The 19,392-nt window shown below is 50.0% G+C and overlaps 8 protein-coding genes across 8 annotated transcripts; 4 read left to right on the plus strand and 4 right to left on the minus strand.

Moving 5' to 3' along the window:
- Positions 1–281: 281 nt before the first annotated feature.
- On the minus strand, positions 282–879 carry PENARI_c004G04554 (Dabb family protein; the record flags this gene model as incomplete). Its single annotated transcript, XM_022629090.1, has 3 exons — positions 282–437; positions 505–615; positions 697–879. 3 exons carry the CDS (start codon positions 877–879, stop codon positions 282–284), a joined length of 450 nt encoding a protein of 149 aa, XP_022490822.1.
- Positions 880–1,266: 387 nt separating this feature from the next.
- Positions 1,267–2,651, plus strand: PENARI_c004G08521 (DCN1 family protein; the record flags this gene model as incomplete). Its single annotated transcript, XM_022629292.1, has 5 exons — positions 1,267–1,350; positions 1,455–1,498; positions 1,831–1,907; positions 1,965–2,139; positions 2,222–2,651. 5 exons carry the CDS (start codon positions 1,267–1,269, stop codon positions 2,649–2,651), a joined length of 810 nt encoding a protein of 269 aa, XP_022491098.1.
- Positions 2,652–3,218: 567 nt separating this feature from the next.
- On the minus strand, positions 3,219–4,131 carry PENARI_c004G10061 (Mpv17/PMP22 family protein; the record flags this gene model as incomplete). Its single annotated transcript, XM_022629377.1, has 4 exons — positions 3,219–3,278; positions 3,330–3,596; positions 3,665–3,940; positions 4,012–4,131. 4 exons carry the CDS (start codon positions 4,129–4,131, stop codon positions 3,219–3,221), a joined length of 723 nt encoding a protein of 240 aa, XP_022490987.1.
- Positions 4,132–6,120: 1,989 nt separating this feature from the next.
- On the plus strand, positions 6,121–7,151 carry PENARI_c004G03013 (uncharacterized protein; the record flags this gene model as incomplete). The annotated part of the gene is made up of 2 exons (XM_022629009.1): positions 6,121–6,275; positions 6,380–7,151. 2 exons carry the CDS (start codon positions 6,121–6,123, stop codon positions 7,149–7,151), a joined length of 927 nt encoding a protein of 308 aa, XP_022491182.1.
- A 272-nt stretch (positions 7,152–7,423) lies between these two features.
- On the minus strand, positions 7,424–8,206 carry PENARI_c004G06259 (gamma-glutamylcyclotransferase family protein; the record flags this gene model as incomplete). Its single annotated transcript, XM_022629187.1, has 1 exon — positions 7,424–8,206. One exon carries the CDS (start codon positions 8,204–8,206, stop codon positions 7,424–7,426), a length of 783 nt encoding a protein of 260 aa, XP_022490888.1.
- A 1,085-nt stretch (positions 8,207–9,291) lies between these two features.
- Positions 9,292–11,976, plus strand: cdc48 (AAA family ATPase CDC48; the record flags this gene model as incomplete). The annotated part of the gene is made up of 5 exons (XM_022629215.1): positions 9,292–9,341; positions 9,396–9,423; positions 9,477–9,532; positions 9,585–9,834; positions 9,898–11,976. The coding sequence occupies 5 exons, from the start codon at positions 9,292–9,294 to the stop codon at positions 11,974–11,976; spliced, it is 2,463 nt and encodes an 820-aa protein (XP_022491002.1).
- Positions 11,977–12,478: 502 nt separating this feature from the next.
- PENARI_c004G10274 (MFS transporter) lies at positions 12,479–14,050 on the minus strand (the record flags this gene model as incomplete). Its single annotated transcript, XM_022629386.1, has 2 exons — positions 12,479–13,376; positions 13,437–14,050. The coding sequence occupies 2 exons, from the start codon at positions 14,048–14,050 to the stop codon at positions 12,479–12,481; spliced, it is 1,512 nt and encodes a 503-aa protein (XP_022491119.1).
- Positions 14,051–16,167: 2,117 nt separating this feature from the next.
- On the plus strand, positions 16,168–18,623 carry PENARI_c004G01223 (SWI/SNF chromatin-remodeling complex subunit SNF5; the record flags this gene model as incomplete). The annotated part of the gene is made up of 2 exons (XM_022628924.1): positions 16,168–18,132; positions 18,189–18,623. 2 exons carry the CDS (start codon positions 16,168–16,170, stop codon positions 18,621–18,623), a joined length of 2,400 nt encoding a protein of 799 aa, XP_022490670.1.
- Between the last annotated feature and the right edge of the window lie 769 nt (positions 18,624–19,392).

The following is a 19,392-nucleotide window of genomic DNA, read 5'->3' on the forward strand; positions in this document are numbered from 1 at the left end:
TGAGAAAAGAGAGACAGGGATATGAGAAATTATTGCGTAGGAGGAAGGTTGGAACCCGTGGATCAACATCCATCCATGCATCATATTGGCAAAAGCCTAGATGATTTCTTTAATTTAGCAAGACACGAAGAAAAATTAATTCTATAGGCATCCACGGCTAGTGTACGGTCTATTAGCACTAGAATGTACTGATACATGGCCAGTATCATCAACAGCCATAGTGTAGACACCTTATACCAAGCTGGGAGGCATGTCGTCACCCAAAATAGTGACTGACATTCTCAAAAGGCTCTGTCGGTGAAATCAATAACCTGCGCTTTCTCAATGATACCGTCAAGGCTTTTGATAAAATCTTGGTGGACAGGATCATGCTTGACATAGTAGTCTCGGTCTGCGGCATTTGCAAACTCGACGACGAAGGCGTGTGTAATGCCATTCTGCATCATAACAGTTATTCAACTCTTCCTAGGTTCTTATTCCTTAGTAGATGCCCATTTAACTCACCTGTATCCCTTCGGGAGAGTTATCCTTCCCGCCCAACGACGCTTTTATATAAGGCTTCTGTGATGACGGGTGGAGACAATTGTCTCTGAGGGCAAGCATACGCTGGCAGGCCTTGGATGGGTGTTAATATTGCATTGAAAAATAATGTACTTCTGAAGCTTCTTCGATGCATCATAATGCTTGTAGACATACCCCATAAACGACATCTGCAGCGACGTCTGATTTGAATTGGAAGAGGACAATATGGGTGATCGACATGCTAGGCACTTCGAACAACTTAGATGCTAGAACGAAGAAATACAATGATACGAGCAAAGCAAAGCCAATAAGGAGCTTCCAAGCCAAAGTTGATCGGAGAGAAGAAAGCAGAAACATGTTGGAGAAGGTGGGGTAGACAACTTCTATCACATGATCTAGCACATTCCTGACCAGAGGAGGAATTAGGCAAAGAGAAACAGAAGATCAAATAAGGATGAAACAGCTCAATCACTAGCCAGGTGCAGAGATCTATAGAATCTCCCGAGGGTCAGACCTCGGGGTCTCGAGTCTGCTGAGTCAGCACAATGCCATCAGATCCAAAGGGAAGCGGGCAGACTCCATAGCGCTGGTCTATTCTCCCCAGCAAAAGATCTTGTTTTCTCGCCAACAGCTGGGAACAGGCATCGCCGATATATACCCACCACCTCCGCCCATTTCACCGTCGCTCAATCTTCTCCCTATCTCGAAAGCCCACGCAGTAGGCTCAATATTGCCAACCCCACCATGCCACCCTACAGCTCCAATCAAAAGCACCTGATCGCTGAGTTCGTCAATTGCACAGAAGCCAAAGACTCTGTTGCAGCCAAGGTATGTTCATGACATTATTGTTGTCACATCTCCGGCTCCAGGCCTCTCTGCCTTCGTCTTTTTTGCTCGATCACGTGCATCAGAGGACTAACCTGGTTCTACAGTACCTGAAAGCAAGCGGGTGGAATTTGCCATCTGCGCTTGATTCGTAAGTTCTTGGTCTTTTCTTTGTGAAGCCTGAGATCCCATCCATGCATCTCCCCTGGCGGGACATGATTAGGTCCAACACGCCAGCCGATATCAAAGCTGCCAGGCTACCTATCTGCTGTGCTCAAGACCTGTTTGAATACTGTCCCGCAAGGCTATCACTGTCAATGTCGCACTATTGTGGAATATGCCAAATCCTCGGGCATCTGTGGAACACCTGCTCCAGCTGCCTCAGACCCAATGACGACATGAGCAATGACCCCCCTAGCCGAACATATACATGAACAATGTTCAAACAGTCTCCAAAACTAACACTGAATCACCTTCATCTAGATACTTCTCCAATGGCTCAGTAGCTAGTTCACTAGGCGACAACAACTCCCTCACCAAGATCTTTGACAGCTACCGAGGTATCTATCTTCCCCCGAATCATACACAAGAAAGCACAAAAACTGACAGTATACCAGATGACCCAGCCGAAAACCCGGATCTCATCGGCATCGAGCGCGCCATGGAATACCTAGGCGCCATCAACGTCCAATTAGATGAAGTAAACTGTCTCGCCATCGCGGAATTACTACAATGTCCCTCAATGGGCGAGATCACGCGCAAGGGTTTCATGGACGGCTGGCTGAAATCATTGTAAGTCAAAGTCCACCAACCAAGCAATCCAATCAACCATCAACGCAATCCAAATACAAATACAATTCTAACACCCAAACAGCTGCGACACCCTCCCAAAAATGACCGCCCACGCCAATGCCCTCCGCACAAAGATCCAACAAGACCCAGACCTCTTCAGACGGGTATACAGATACTCATTCCCGCTCTCACGAATGCAAGGGCAACGCAACCTGCAATTCGAAATCGCAGCCGAGCAATGGCGGCTATTCTTCACGCCGGAGCACGGCGGCGTACAGTGGAATACGGCGTCGACGCCGTGGCTGGATTGGTGGATTGAGTTCCTTGAGGGGCGTGGTAAGAAGCCTGTTAATAAGGATTTGTGGGAGCAGGTTGAGGTTTTTATGCGGAAGAGTCGGGAGGATGAGGAGTTTGGGTGGTGGAGTCCTGATGGGGCTTGGCCGGGGGCTTTGGATGATTTTGTGGATTGGGTTAAGGAGAAGAGGAAGGGGAGTGAGATGGATGTTGAGTGAGAGCATTAAGAGTGGGGTGTTTGGCTGGGCTCGGGTGGTTAATGGGTGGATGATGGAGATGGGTTGGGCATGTTGATGATGTAGGACCGCTTTTCTTGTCACGTCTGGCTTACCTATTTCTTCTTTCATTGCATTTGCTCGGCTTGTGCATCTATCTCTGCATAGGATGACAGGGATATCATTTACTGTTCTGCTGATATGAATGCAATAGTGGCCTTGTTGCCCGATTATATTAAAAGCATACTTTCTTTCAGTAGTCTATCCTAAGTTACAAAGGAAAGAGAGAGTAGAGCGCAGGCCCAAACTGAGAGGAAAACAGCGTATATATGGGGTTAAAATGAAACAAGAAAGCCATTCGTCATGAGATTGAATAATAACATCAGGGGGAAGATATCTGTGGCATGCCAAGATGCACGGGGGTGTATACATGGATTGAGATCAACACCGGAGAGAATTAAGCACAAAGGAAAGATCAAAAGGTAACTGCAAACAAGCAGGGAACAGCTCAGCAGGGTTCAGCTGCCTCTTCTCCCGACTGGTTCACAATCGGTTGCAACGGGGTCCCATTTAAGGGTAGTCGCGCTTTTCGTAGCTAGGATCACGGGGATCGCGGCGCTGGTCGTAGCGCTGGGAGTGTTGTTAGCGGCCATACGGCAATTCCACATGATCTCAACATACCTTCCGGAGAGCTTCCAGGCGCTTCTTCTTGGTGTGGGTGTTGACATAGGTTCCAATGAAGAATCCGACAATGTTGAAGAATGGCACCCATGTGTGCTCGGGGAGGAACTTCTGAGCAAAGGCGAGAGCCAGGGGCGAAGTGACCCAGCTGACCTTCATGACGGGCATGAAACCAGCACGGACGGTAGCGCGGACCTGGTGAATGGTGCGCGCACCAGCAATGACAGCCATGGAGGTCAGGTAGACTCCATTCTGGATAGGGGAGATCTGCGAAAGAGGAACGGCGTTAGCGGGATCTCTTCCTCAGGATCTGGTCGGGTACTCTCAATACGTACAATCAGGTTGCTGACGAGGATCTGAAGGATCTTAGCCTTCAGACTTGTGCGGCCGGCGAAGATCTTCTGAAGAATGCCGATGAGGACGTGGCCGAGCGGCGCGCTGATGAACATGCCGTACAGCGACATCTTGGGGATGCGCGAGCTGAAATAGTGGCCGTGCTTGCCGACATCGTGGGCGATCCATGAGGCCAGCAATTCCTGCAGACCCGAGAGCACACCGGAGGTGAGCATCTTCGTGCGCAGCGGGTTCTTCTGGAGCTGGAGCAGGTAGGCCTGTGTCGATCCATTCCTCGGGGTCAGTGGCGGTGGAGGCTATTGGGTGGTTCATTGGTGCTGCTGCATACCTGGAGATACCCAGTTGTTCCCTTTCCACCGGTCAATCGCTCACCGACACGGTGCGCGAGGTCCTCGGACTTGCCGCCCGTGACGGCGCGGATAGTCTCCTCCTGGAACTTGACGGACATGATGTGCGATCGGGGAGGGGCTGGGTTTGGTCAGATCGGGTCAAACGCGCGCCTAGGGAGAGTCAATAAAGGAGATCGATTTGGAATTGGAATTGGAATTGTGAATGATCACAACTTCAGCCAAAGTGGAGATGAGATGGGAAAGTGGAAGAGACGGGGAGGGAGTTGTTTGTTTTGGAGCCCAGCCACCAACCTAATCTCCCCGGCTGTTGGGGAGATGAGAAGCCGAGGGCGACAACCGAGGCACCATTGAAGCACTTACACTCTCTATACACGTATGTGAAGTCTCACAATTCCTATGTCTAATTCTCGGGGAAGAATAAGTATATGTGCAGTCTTCAGTACCCGGCCACCTCCATTGGAGCTCGTCGGGTCGGACTTCTCCGACACGCTAGCCCAATTCCCCGGCTTTTGTATGAAGTGGCCTTGGAGCTTGATCTCACCCGGGTTGTGTATAATTACTGGTTAATATCAAATTGCAGTTCAAGTTATCTACAAGCAATCTACTCTGTGACCAGGGTGATCAAGGCAAAGTCTGTAAAGAAGCTATCCCTGTGCTGAGGAAGCATAACTCAGCTTCTCTAGTCAACCTTAACTTAACAGTTCCGACAGTTCCGATATAGTTTGCGGGTTATAGTTGTCAGGTCGTGCGGACGATTTGATGCTATACCATAGTGTGATAGTGGCAGTCCAATGAGCGATGATCAAAAAGTGTGGCAGGTCAGAATTAATATACGAGATGTGTGCATGAGTTGGATCGCACATAAAGCGGAAACCGCCGTTTCAATGCAATCGAAATCAACGGGACTATCCACTTCGCAACCCATTGATTAAATCTCCTAACTCCATCTTCTTGTGGAGTTGGTGGAGTTCATCTTATGAGTGCGCCGTGACCTAGCGAGCCCTACTTTATAGACATACACAGTTATCCTCATGCTTTGGATGTGTTCATCTGACTGTCAGCACTTTACTCTGTTCGTTCCAACAAATCTTATATCTCGCTCTTCGTAGATTCGCTGTGCTTATTTTACACAGCCCCGGAGGTTTTCACCTTACAAACGGAAGTAGAAGGACTGCTCTATAATAGCCTCTATTTTTGTATATGAGTTCCTTTGGAAATGGAAGAATACTTGGTCAGATGCTCGGCTTTTCTGAGTAGTCTATGATAGAAAGGTCAGGGCTTATTCGAAGGCTGCATACTGCCTTCCCACATGCAAGGTCCATTGTGTATAAAAGTATACAGCACTTGGTAGGCATTAATATATGATAGTGATATATGCAATATAGAAGAAAGATTATTTCAAAGATGTAAAGACGGGTGCTTTCTAAGAAAGCTAGACTGTATATACGCCCAGGCCTTCCAAAAAGGTGCGCAAATATCTCGATGCTAACATCCAACAATCTGCTTCACTAAGCCATATTTTGCACATTATATTGATATGCAATCTACGGATAGTTAAACACCTATGGATTATTTATGTGATTGTCAACTCCTTCACACTGAAAAGTTAGAAGTCGGTCGGAAATCACAATCCGGTCTGAAAGCTAAGGGAATTTGAATTGCCGAAGGATGTTAGGAGTTCTATAGCTTTATACGTCTTGAGTGCAAGCGATAATATCACGTTAATAGCAAATGTTGATAGCCGCTACCCTTACTAGATCCAACCCGACTACCATGTGAAAGGAATGTGCAGCCGAAGTATAGAACCGCGTTATTTATGTGTCAAATCTCCCAACAGTAACCTATAAAAGTAAGTAGATTTTTAAACGCTATCGGGCAGAGATTCTCCTTCAGTTCAATTATATTTTCTACTCAACTCTATGACACAAAGCTGAGCCCAAAAGGGCAAGGCCACCCTTCACGCGTCGGGCGGGTCGGAAAGTACCGAGGTCTGTCGACGGATGTCGGAACCCGCCCAACTACTCCGAGATAATTTATCTTCTGCGTTCTGTACTTTCTGAGACAAGCTGGTCTTTCTCATCCTCAACATGGCCGAACCCGAACATATTCCCCCTATCCCCGAGAAAACTGAGCCGGCCGAGCACCATGTGGGGAAAGCTCCATCGGCGCGGACCTCATGCGCGAAGCGACAACTGCTGGGTGTCTTGACATCAACGGATGTGATTATCCGCCGATTAGACAAGTAAGGAGTCCCCTGGCTTGCGGACACGGCCTATGGATTGGAGCAGTTGATTATCCGAACGACAACGACCGCGCAACCACTCAGAACACTGCTAACCGCATCAGACTACTTTCGAATGCGGACGGACAAGAGAGAGTCCTCGCGACAATCAACTATGTGGCCTCCATGCTACACCATCTCACAGCATCCGCCCCCTGGATCGCATTCCAAACCCGGCTAAGCCTCCTCGCCCGATTAAAAGGCCGCACGCCTCCGAAGAACCTCACCCCCGCATCCTCGAAATCGAAGTTCGCGGCCCTCTGCACACTCGCCTCGGAGACGAGATACAACCTCCGGCTCTTCGGCCTTCTTCCGCTATGGATTTGGGGCGCAGACACGCTGCGATCCCCGCCCGCAGACCCAATCCTCCACGCCCTGACCGTGCTCCAGGTCATTTCGAACGTGTTCTACCAGCTCCTCGAGAATGTGGCCTACCTCGCCGGCAAGGGGGTTGTCTCAAAGCGCTTCGTGGATAAATATGGTGGCATCGCTAAGTGGGATATCTGGAGTACTCGGGGGTGGTTTGGACATATCTTCTTCCAGTTCTTCGTGCTCTGGCGCGAGAGTGTACTGCGGAGACGGCGGGTCGCTGCGCAGCGTGAGGCTGCCGGTACCATTGAGACCAAGGAGACCAAAGCGGAGGATAGTGAGGCACTGCGCTTGGAGATCCGTGCTTGGCGCAAGAGCTTGGTTAACAACGCTATTTGGGCGCCCTTGTGTCTTCACTGGTGTCTGGAGAAGGGCATCGGTATTCCCGAGAGCCTGACTGGACTTATCAGTTTTGGTGCTGGCGCTTGGAGCTTGCATGACCACTGGGTCGGAACGGCCAAGGCATAGATATTGGACCGCTCGTTGCTCTCATCCCTTCTTTTCTTGTTTGATTACCCCATACTACTTGCACATATTATCCATCTGATTTCACAGCGCATATGCTGGTATTTGCTTTGGAATCAATAGAGTCTCGAAGAAAAAGAGTCTGCAATTGTCATTTGTATTCGTCGGAAATGGGACAAACTAAGAGATATCAGATGTGAAGTTTGTTCATGGGTCCAGATCCTTGCTGTGCTCCTGCCATCCAGCCCCAGTCCATCTCCAGAGACCATCATTCATCAGGAGTTAGCCTCCCGCTCGTCGAGGGAGTACATGAAGATTTCGCTATTGGCACTCGAGTACTCGGAGCTATCTTCCTCATCGTCAATGAGCTCATTTGCACTCATCTGTGTGGCCATCTTTGTGAGAGAACCACGAGGTGCAGACCGATCTTTTTGAGCCCTAGTCGATTGCTCCGTCTGAGACTCCATGACCTTCTTCTCAAGGACACCCCGACACTGTGACGCTTCGATATCCCGATAGAACCGACCTTGAAGGTAAGGAACAAGATCCCACTTGGTACCACGCGTGACCTTAAGTCCAATCATAGGACTCAACAGATGCACGCTTTCATCCCATACAAAAGCCCCCGCATCGATTCTCCGCATATCATGCACATTGCCCAGGTAACTCTTCTGAATGATATCCACCTCTACACTCGAAAGCCGCATCAAGCCACTCTCAAACTCGTAAATTGAGTTCCTCTCTTCATCACTGAGATTGAAAACCAGCATGCCCTTGACATTGGCCTGAGGATTGTTGGAACGGGCGATGACCGGAGCGCTGGAATCCGCGAATTCGTAAAGTTGATAGCCAGGCAATGTGGCCTGGGTCATTTGCTTGTGAATTTTGACCCCTTGGTCTCCATCGATATAGTATTTGAGGACGGTTGGTAGCATCAAGACCCCGTAAACGAAGCGAGGGGAGCCGCCGCGTTTGAGGAATTGGTCAATCTCTTTGTCTGAGATTGTGTTGCTTAGGGCCTTTTTGAAGTCTTCTGGGTAGGAGGGATCGAACGCCATGGCCTCAGGCGGGAAATGTTCTGAAGCGAATGCGCATTTCGGTGTTGGGTGGTGGTTGGCGAATCGATGAGGAGGATATAGATCGATCTGGGTGGATTGGGTAAACAAATGTCAAGGGAACGATCGTTGCGCAACAACGAGCTGAACACGTTTATTGTTCTATTGCACTATTCAAATGAGCGCTCAGGCTTTAGGATTCTCAGGATTTCTTATGACGCTGCAATTTATCAACGATCCAGTTCGGCTGCCTGATTAGGGTGCACACCTGCAAAACCATCCGGGCACTAGCGCAGTCACCATACAGGTACAATTTATTGAGCCTCCAGGGGAATTGTTCCAGGCCATTAAAATTCTGTCATTACAACTGCGGTTGACATTTCGTAGGATTCCTGGGCCTAGACCGGCGTATGTTTTAACATTGTGAAGTACCGTGGGCCGATCTATATAACCTCTCAACCAGGGCTTCAACAGGAACGTGGCAGGCAGCTGTTCAATTTGAATACCGGACTCACCTTCCAGATGCAGTTAATCCTATAAATCACAGAGCCGCTTGAGTGTGCAGTCATATTTGATGGCTTAATAGGCTTAATATGTGATAATCGTGCAGATGGTCTGCAGATGCTTCTTACATACGCACTTTAAGTAGTTTGAACAGTTCCGTGGGGAAAAATTATATAGATCGGACGTATCCAGTTCTTTCTATAGATCGATTCAGTTCAGGTCGTAAGCAAACGTTCTTTGTATGAGGACCTTAGCTGAAGTAGTTGTGTTTTCAGGCACCAAGGCTCTCAATCGACTGACTTCCATCTGCTTCGCTGTGGCGGACAAGGATCCATGACATAAGCGCCGAGCTTAATCATCATCACCGTGGACCTGAAGCTCAACATCATCATTCCTGCACCCTCCATCTTTCCCCCGTCGATCCGCTTTCTGATTTTGATCCGTCGGTCATCGCATCGTTCTTTCCGTCTCCTTTTTACTTCCATTTCAATCTCCGTGTCTTGATCCGCCTGGTTTTGGGCACTTGACACCTCTGTTCCCCCAAGCTTGCTTCCTTCCAAGCCACGACCTCAGATACGGCTATCATGTCTACGGAGCCGGATCACACACACGACAAGAAGAGGGTCAACCTCCAGTATGTTGATTGTGTCCTGTATTGATTGTCGTTGATGCTAACCTCTGACCACAGGGACGCCTCTGGCGCCGAGAAGAAGGAGGTAAGACTGCTCTTGGACAGCTTGCAGACATCTCAGAACTGACGTAAACGCAGGAGCTCGACACCTCGACTGCTATTCTCAAGAAGAAGAAGAAGCCCAACTCGTTGATGTGAGTGATTGCGAGATGGCGGTGTTCGGGACAAGGAGCTAACGGTTTTCAGTGTGACCGATGCCGTTAACGATGATAACTCGGTGATTGCCCTCTCGAACAACACCATGGAGACTCTCCAGCTCTTCCGTGGAGACACAGTCCTGGTGAAGGGTAAGAAGCGTAAGGACACAGTGCTGATCGTCCTTGCCGATGACGATCTTGATGACGGGAGCGCCCGTATCAACCGTGTTGTGCGCCACAACCTCCGTGTCAAGCACGGCGACATCATCACTGTCCACCCCTGCCCCGATATCAAATATGTAAGTTGATGAGCATGCACCCCTTTCTCTTTGATTGGATGCTGATTTTGTCTTCGCAAACAGGCCAAGCGCATTGCTGTCCTTCCCATTGCCGATACCATTGAGGGTCTGACCGGCTCCCTCTTCGATGTCTACCTCGCTCCTTACTTCCGTGAGGCATACCGACCAGTCCGCCAGGGTGACCTGTTCACAGTACGAGGTGGTATGAGACAAATCGAGTTTAAGGTCGTGGAGGTCGACCCCCCAGAGTACGGCATTGTTGCCCAGGACACAATTATTCACTGCGAGGGTGAGCCCATCCAACGAGAGGATGAGGAGGGTAACCTCAACGAGGTTGGCTACGATGATATTGGTGGTTGCCGCAAGCAGATGGCTCAGATCCGTGAATTGGTCGAGCTGCCTCTGCGCCACCCCCAACTCTTCAAGTCCATTGGTATTAAGCCCCCTCGTGGTATCCTCATGTATGGTCCCCCCGGTACCGGTAAGACTCTGATGGCTCGTGCCGTTGCCAACGAGACTGGTGCTTTCTTCTTCCTGATCAACGGTCCCGAGATTATGTCCAAGATGGCTGGTGAATCCGAGTCCAACTTGCGCAAGGCTTTCGAGGAGGCTGAGAAGAACTCTCCGGCCATCATCTTCATTGATGAAATCGATTCCATTGCTCCCAAGCGTGAGAAGACCAATGGTGAGGTCGAGCGCCGTGTTGTTTCGCAGCTGCTCACCCTCATGGACGGCATGAAGGCCCGCTCCAACGTTGTGGTCATGGCTGCTACCAACCGTCCTAACTCCATTGATCCTGCTCTTCGTCGTTTCGGTCGTTTCGATCGTGAGGTCGACATTGGCATTCCCGACCCCACTGGCCGTCTGGAGATTATGCAGATTCACACCAAGAACATGAAGCTTGGTGATGATGTTGACCTTGAGACCATTGCCGCCGAGACCCACGGTTACGTCGGTTCCGATCTTGCCTCCCTCTGCTCTGAGGCTGCCATGCAGCAGATCCGTGAGAAGATGGACCTGATCGACCTGGATGAGGATACCATTGATGCCGAGGTTCTCGAGGCTCTTGGTGTCACCATGGAGAACTTCCGCTACGCCCTTGGTGTCTCCAACCCCTCCGCTCTACGCGAGGTTGCCGTCGTCGAGGTTCCCAACGTCCGCTGGGACGACATTGGTGGTCTCGAGGAGGTCAAGCGCGAGCTTATCGAGAGTGTCCAATATCCCGTGGACCACCCCGAGATGTTCCAGAAGTTCGGTCTCTCGCCTTCTCGTGGTGTGCTCTTCTACGGCCCCCCCGGTACTGGTAAGACCATGTTGGCCAAGGCCGTCGCCAACGAGTGTGCCGCCAACTTCATCTCCGTCAAGGGTCCTGAGTTGCTAAGCATGTGGTTCGGTGAGTCCGAGAGCAACATCCGTGACATCTTCGACAAGGCCCGTGCCGCTGCTCCTTGTGTTGTCTTCCTTGACGAGCTTGACTCTATTGCCAAGTCTCGTGGTGGTTCTGTCGGTGATGCCGGTGGTGCTTCCGACCGTGTCGTCAACCAGCTCCTCACTGAGATGGACGGTATGACCTCCAAGAAGAACGTTTTCGTCATCGGTGCCACCAACCGTCCCGAGCAGCTTGATGCCGCCCTGGTCCGTCCCGGTCGTCTCGACACTCTGGTCTACGTGCCCCTTCCCGACCAGGCTTCTCGCGAGGGTATCCTCAAGGCCCAGCTCCGCAAGACCCCTGTCGCCGACGACATCGACATGGCCTTCATCGCCAGCAAGACCCACGGCTTCTCCGGTGCCGATCTTGGCTTCGTGACACAGCGTGCCGTCAAGCTCGCCATCAAGCAGGCCATCAATATTGACATCGAGCGCATAAAGGAGCGCGAGGCCGCTGGCGAGGATGTCTCAATGGACGTTGACGAGGAAGATGTCGAAGACCCCGTGCCCGAGCTGACCCGCGCCCACTTCGAGGAGGCCATGAAGTCCGCTCGCCGCTCCGTCAGCGACGTCGAGATCCGCCGCTACGAGGCATTCGCCCAGAGCCTTAAGAACACCGGTGGTGGCAGCTTCTTCCGTTTCCCCTCCGCCGGCGAGGTCCAGGAGAATGATACCTTCGGCGATGCCGGCAATGATGACAGCCTCTATGATTAAATGGGTTCCTTTTGCTACGGGGTGATATGACTTATTTCCTGTTTTTTTTTATCTTGGTTCAGCTATGCCTGGCTTTCTGCACGGGGATTCGTTATGTATAGATCGTTTCGCCAGGGTGGAGATGCGGGTTTGATCGCTGGGCTAATGAGATGTTCTCTTTTTTGATTTTTTCTTTCCTGTTTTTGCCCGCATACAATGTGCCATAATAGCCAATACAGGTAGAGAAATCTACATTCAAATGATTCTGTCGTACTTGTAGTTGTTGATGCCGATTTGTCTTGTAACCCTACAGCCATTGTTTTCGTAAGGCTTATGGTTAAGGCTTATACTACCAACCTTCGGACAATGAGGCTCAGTTTAGAGAATATAATTAATTCTATCTGTTATTGTAATCTGGGGAGTTCTATAATCATGCAACACCAAAGCCAGGTAAAACAGTCAACCCAGACTCCAAAGCTTTGCAAGCCCAAAAATAAATGCAAAAATCCCATACAAAACCCAATCAGAACTTGGGACTAAACTTGCTCATAGCGCGAATCTTCGCACCATAAAAGAAGAACAAGAAAGGAATAGGAATCATAGCAACAGAAATAAACCCAAGCACACTAGACGCCCATTCGACACCCAGATTGGTATACATCTGCGTAGCAAACAACGGGAAGGCACCACCAAGGGTCGACCGCACAAGGGTATTAGCCGCAATAGCCGAGTTCGCAAACATCATATAGACATCAATAATATAATTTAAGCCCTGCATGAAAATAACCAAGATGCCCATGCCAATAGGCACACCGGCGATGACCTGCGGCACCCACGAGATGCTAGGATCAGAAGTCCAGCCGAACCAGAATAGACCGATGGGCAAGAGGAAGGAAGCGATCATCATTGGCAGGAGGCGTTCCTCGGGAACGACATGGCCGTGTTTGGCGAGTTTGCGGGCGAAGCGGGTTTTCGTTGTGTAGATGATTAGGCAGGCGCCGAGCACAACGCCAACTAGGATACCCAGGAATGGGAGTGCGGCTACGCCTTCGTGCTTCCAGCCGCGGACTTGGCTGAAGGAGATTGGGTAGGCTTCAAAGAAGAGGTATAGGATGCCGTAGATTAGGGCGAGGTAGATTGTTATGAAGAGGAGGATTGGTTCTTGGAAGAGCATTTGGAAGGGGCGGAGGAGGTATTTGGTTACGATGTCGGACATTGTTGGCTTGTGTTCATCGAGGAAGGAGTGGAAGGCCCAGTTGCGGGTTTCGGTGCGTAGGCGGGCTGCGCGCTTTTGGAGGAGGACTGGGCCGTAGGTCTCTGGGACGACGACGAGGGCGATTAGCCCGAAGAAGGCTGAGGCGATTAGGGTTATCCAGGCTGTCCAGCGCCAGCCTAGGGATGAGTCTGTGATGAAGCCCCCGCTGGAGATGATGTTAGTTGTCTGGATATAGCAAGAATAATGGAAGACGGGTTGTACGTACATAATTGGGCCCAGGACGGGTCCGAGGAACGTAGCTGAGCTGAATAGAGCAATGGCCACTGCGCGGTCAACGGGATTCCAGATATCAGCCATGGCACCGCCGACAACTGCCAGAGGCGAACAGCCAAAAACGCCCATCAGGAAACGGCAGACCAGGATCGTCTCCAGGTTTTGGGCCACGGCTACGGGGATTTGGAAAATGGCGAAGATGGCATAGCCGGAGAACAGTGGGATACGACGGCCGTATAGTTCGCTCAGTGGTGCCCAGCACAACGGGCCAAGTGCAAAGCCAAAGACAACCAGACTGGTGCCCAGGACCATGACTTCGGTCGAGACATTGAATTCCTTTGCGGTGACTTGAGTTGCTGTGGAGAAGACACTGGATGCAAAGGTGATCCACATGGTCATGGAGGACAAGGTCAATGTAATGACCCATTTGCGTAGCTTCGTGAAGTTCTGCGGGTTCTCAGGGTCCTCTGGACCATCCCATTCAACGAGGTTGGGGTCTTTGTCAGTGGGCTTTTCCTCGACTTCTGGTTCGGGTGCACTTTCAACATCGGTTTGTTCGTCAGGTGTGCTGGCAATTGTGCCAGGCTGATTGGAATGGTTCTCCATGCTCAATCGAGGTGTGCTGGCACTCTGTCGAATGGATGGGCCGTGATGTGTATCAAATAGGAAATGTTTGGATTGGAATGAACTCCCGGGACAAGAGGCACCCATATAAAGATTGTCTTCGTTCATCTTTCTGCCTCGGAGTTACGTCTCGGACGTGTTAGAATTGGCCGGTTTAGATCCATAGTGTGTTCGGAGTGCGGTCGTTCGCGCTTTCCGATGTCCGAGGGGCTTAACATGTATAATTGATGAAAAATCAGATCAGATAAAGTCCAATCATAGTTTTGTCTAGAGAGCGCAAGATCAGGATCGGATGATATCATAAATACGTCCCTTGGGTTATTCCTGTTTCATTTGTTGCATATCGGTTGTTTCGGTCTCTGTTGATGCCGAGGTGGATACCGCCACCTGGGGTATTTCCAGTGAATTAGATAGACTACAGAAAATCAAACCATGCACGGAGATTTGTTTGCTATAGCTGGTATTCCCATGTACAATCTAGACACATTCCTTTGAAGTATATAATAGATATAGGCCTACTATATAAACATCTCCCTAGGGCACGTCTTTCATTATCATAGTTAGCCTCCCTGCTCCTACTTACTACATACAGGAGCCATCCGGGGACGTGAATCTAGCTAGCACTTAATTGACCACCCTCCCTATCTATAAATATGTAGAAAGGATCCTCTCTTGCTGATTCGCTTTACTACTTACTGTCGAAACCAGAGTGGCACTGCAAAAACTAGAACTACAACAAAGTCATTGAAAACACAGCATGCATGCATGCATGTTCCCTTCCTTTCCCGCCCACGGCAAGGTGGTCGGTCGGTCGGTCAGAAGTAGAAAAAAAAAAAGCAGGGCCTGCCCGCGAATCGAACGCGGAGCCTCACCGAGATAGTATCGTAACCAACACTGGAACTGAATCCGAACGGTGAATTATACCATTAAACCAGCAGGCCTGCAGATGAAGATCTATTTCAAATTAGGTATTAAGACATCCATTCAGTGTGGCCGGATACAGATATCTACACTTCGCCCTTTCAAAGATCTTTTTTGTCTCCCTCAACCTTGGGTTTTACGTCTTATAATATTGGGTATGAACTGAGTTTCTTTACTGCCAGATACAAAATGATGAGCATTCCAGGTTGATTCTTTGTAAATAACTAATGTTATTCCCCCCACATGTATATATCTCCAGCTTTCCTTGTTAACTACGATCCACAATATTTCCATATCACAGCCCTTTCTCCTAAACTCCAAATTACAAGTCTTCCTCCAAGTAAGCCAATAGCCACAAAGTCTAAGTTTGAATATCCTTCAATTACTAGCTTCTTCCCTAAGTTTCAGTAATGAAGCCATACAGAGGACGCAGACACGTGATAAGATTACATAACGACAAGGTCACATGACCACCAGAGCGGTAAGCGCGAATTCAGTAACATTGGTATTGAAGGTATTGGGACTTGTAGGAGCCCATTGCTGGACATCTGGGAGTAGCTTCAGATCCCCTATAGACTATTATCATATTCAATCCCCCATGGCTGTTGGCGTGGGTGAAACAGCGCGCTTCCTTGCTTTCTGATCCTGACGGGTGCGGACACTTGCAACGGGTACTCTCCCTCTTCTCCTTTGCCTCTTCCACCTCCCCTGCCATTAAGAAACGCAACCGCCCCCGAGGTTATAGAAGAACCATCCGGGGTAGAACATCGTCCGTGATAAAGCCAGTGATCTGGACCTTCCGACTGGAGCGCATTCTGCGTTGGAACTGCCGGACCATTCAAACATCGAGCTCTCCTTCCGCCCTGGTATGTTCGATTCAGCTTCCCAGGCCCTCCCATATGCCATACCAGCAGACCTGGTGCATCCTTAGTTGGTGAATGTGGCATGTTCGGAACATCCCCCCGTTGCGACACGTTCAACCTCACTAGTGACACGGGTGGCACGGTCGCGACAGCAACTGGTGCGATACTTCATTGTCTGAGAACACATGCTAACCAAGAGTTGATCGCACGTTCAGGTCTAGTACCATAATGCTATCGTAATCGGTCTCAACTATTCCTGTTGTGTTGAGTGTCACGTTCATTTTCGGCTCCTATTCGCTTTTTGATCCATCGACAATGCCATCCCCTGAACTGACAGGTGGCCCATTGCAGCCTGAGCAATCGCCGAGAGACCCTCAATCGGGTTCTCAGAACGGCTCTGGCGCGTCGGATACGGGGGAGTTAAGCGACAGCATCGACTTTGGAGCTCAGTCGAACGGTCAAGCACCAGACACAATTGCTGAAGGAAAACAAAGCGCGAAAGCTATGCTGGCTGCTTCAGGGATGCCAGCACCCTCGGAGGGCAGTGAGGGTTCTAACGGTACCGCTCGTTCGAATGGCAACGGTTCTGCAAGAAACCGATCGAATGACGGATCTGCTGTACGATCAACGGAGGTCTCTGGTGCCATCCCCGTTCGCGCTCGCGAAACACCACTTGATAAGATCCTTCTTGAGCAGTATGTGGATCGCGAATTTCAACACGCCGCAGCAGGTGCCTGGCAAAACCCCGGCCTTGATTTGCAAAAGAATAAGCGGGCAGAGCGCGACTATTATCTGGCAGTACGACGTGAAAATCAGATGAACCCGGCTGCCCTCTATGGAGTGGGCTACGAGGGATTTGGAAACCCGCGCACCGACCTTCGCAATCAACATCCTCAACTTATGTACCCCGTCCACCGACGCCGTCCAGGAAACCGAAAGACGCGAGAACTCCGAGTTTCACGACGCGATGCAAAGATCCAAAGCGAACAGACGGAGGACCTCGTACCTATTCGGTTGGATATTGACTGGGACAAGGTCAAGATCCGCGATACCTTCACCTGGAACCTCCATGACCGAGTTGTATCTCCGGACTTGTTTGCTGAGAAACTGGTCGAGGACCTGGGTCTTCCATTGGAGACCTCGACCCCTTTAGCGCGGATGATCTCTCAAAGTATACAGGAGCAGGTGATGGATTATTACCCTCACCTTTCTGTCCACGAAGATCCCCTCGATGATCAGCTACCCTACAGCGCATACAAAAATGACGAGATGCGCATTCTAGTGAAACTGAACATCACGATCGGTCAACATACACTCATCGACCAATTCGAATGGGATATCAATGACGCCAATAACTCACCCGAAGAGTTTGCCATGCGCATGACGGACGACCTGTCCCTCTCGGGCGAGTTCACCACTGCCATCGCACATTCAATACGCGAGCAGTCTCAACTATTCACTAAATCCTTGTACATTGTCGCTCACCCGTTCGATGGTCGCCCAATCGAGGACCCCGACCTACACACCTCCTTCCTCCCTACCCCCGTATCTTCCGCCTTCCGACCATATCAATCCGCCAAAGAGCACACTCCTTATCTTTACGAATTGAATGAGGCTGATCTTGAACGTACCGAAATCTCGATATCTCGAGAACAGCGCCGCCAAAAGCGATCCATCAACCGACGGGGTGGCCCGGCATTGCCAGATCTCAAGGACCGCCAACGCACGATACGCACAATGATTGTTTCATCTGTGATTCCCAACTCGGTCGGTACCTTCGAAGAAAGCAACGTGGTCAAGCGGACTAGCTCTGGTCGCCGCCGTGGAATGACTGGACAGCGGGACGATGACTCTGATGAGTTTGATAGCGATGATTCTTCTATTGGGTCTCCGGCAATAGGTCCCAATCTCGCACAAGGCACTGCTCGTACAAGAGGTATGCGGGGTGCGGCAAGTGCAGCTCATGCGGCCCTTCGGCAAACATTGGGCCAATCTGCGACCCCTGAACCAGTGGCATATGAAGTTCGGGCCTCATCCAGACGCCAGCAGTACAGAGAGGAAAGTGTGGAGGAGCCTGAAAAGTTGGTTGTGAGACTGAGGATGCCACGAGATAAGCTTGTCGATTTGAGAAACGGAAAGCGAATCTTTTCCTTCCAAGCTGGTGTCCAGCGAGCGATGGCACCTCCACTCGATAGACAGTCCCGACTTCATGTTCCACCGCGACCACAACAAACCGGAGCTGTTGATGCCCCGAACCCCCCGCAACCAGGTGTTTCTGGCGTGAGTAGATATTAACCCCAGTACTTGGCCCGTGGCTGACTCCCTGCCTCACGCAGCCCCCACCACCCCCCTGGCTCGCAGCCGGTCTCCAAAAGCTCAAACAATCTCACCCAAATGACTCTTTTGAAGGAGTGATGCGATATTCCGCCGTCGACACCGAAACCCTCGCCCCAGTGGCCAACCCTAACAGTCTCTCGGACGGCCAGAAAGTCAAATATCAATACCTCCCCCGCATCCGCTGTCACGATTGCCCCGGGAAGCTCTACACCCCAGGTCCAGGCATGACCGTGGACAACTTTGAAGTCCACCTCCGCAACAGGCAGCACAAGGAGCGCGTCGAAGAGCGCATCAAGAATGTCGGCGGTGACATCGGCAGTGCAAGTGCCAGCCCTGCCCCAGGAGCCAGAACCTCCACAAGCGCGAGTCCCGCTCCCGGAGCCTACGGAATGCACGGTGCTTCTCCATCCCCAGTCACTGGGCCTCAGCCATAGTCAATTTTGTTCATGACTTGATGACAACGGCGTCTTGTGTGATAATTGATACTTCTCCCCCAACTGTTCATTATCCGTATCTTTATCCCTTTTTCTTTCAGATGGCTTGTATTTTTTTTGTTACACATTTGACCAATTCCATCTATCTATTATCCATTATCAATTGTCCCAAAGACTACTTTTCTTCATCTCTACGCGCTGGTGTTTGTATAGGATTTGTTTTCCTTTTCTGTGCGGAGGTGAAGCGATTCCTGTCTTGATTTTGATTTTGATCTTTCTAGGTGCTCGATGTTTCTGTATCTGGGTGTTGGTTTTGTGTTTGTTTTGCTGGCCGATGTGTAATAGATAGTGTGAGACGTAAGGACTTGAGTAAATATGAGTTGTTATACTTGTTATACTGTGGATCTGTGATACTTGTAAACTGCTGCTTTAGTTATATGTAGCCGACTCGAGCCGACTAGACACTATGGGCATCGACAGACCTGAGGTTCTAGTTCTTGGGTCTTATAGGACAAATAAATTTGAAACTACAGTTCAATTTATTTACAGACAGAACACATATTTGACTGGAAACCGCAAACAAACAACCATCGATCAAAATCCAGATACAGAAAGGCTCATGTAGATAAACATCAAGCAAGAAAGCAGATGGGGTATACACCTCGAACCAGCATCGTCTGCAAAGAACAGAACGTAGGTTGAAAATATGGATAAACAATAGCATCAACAGAAACAGGAACAAGAATAAAGGAAGTCAAATCAAATCAAA

Source organism: Penicillium arizonense, assembly GCF_001773325.1.
Source record: "Penicillium arizonense strain CBS 141311 chromosome Unknown PENARI_contig004, whole genome shotgun sequence".
Classification (NCBI taxonomy): domain Eukaryota; kingdom Fungi; phylum Ascomycota; class Eurotiomycetes; order Eurotiales; family Aspergillaceae; genus Penicillium; species Penicillium arizonense.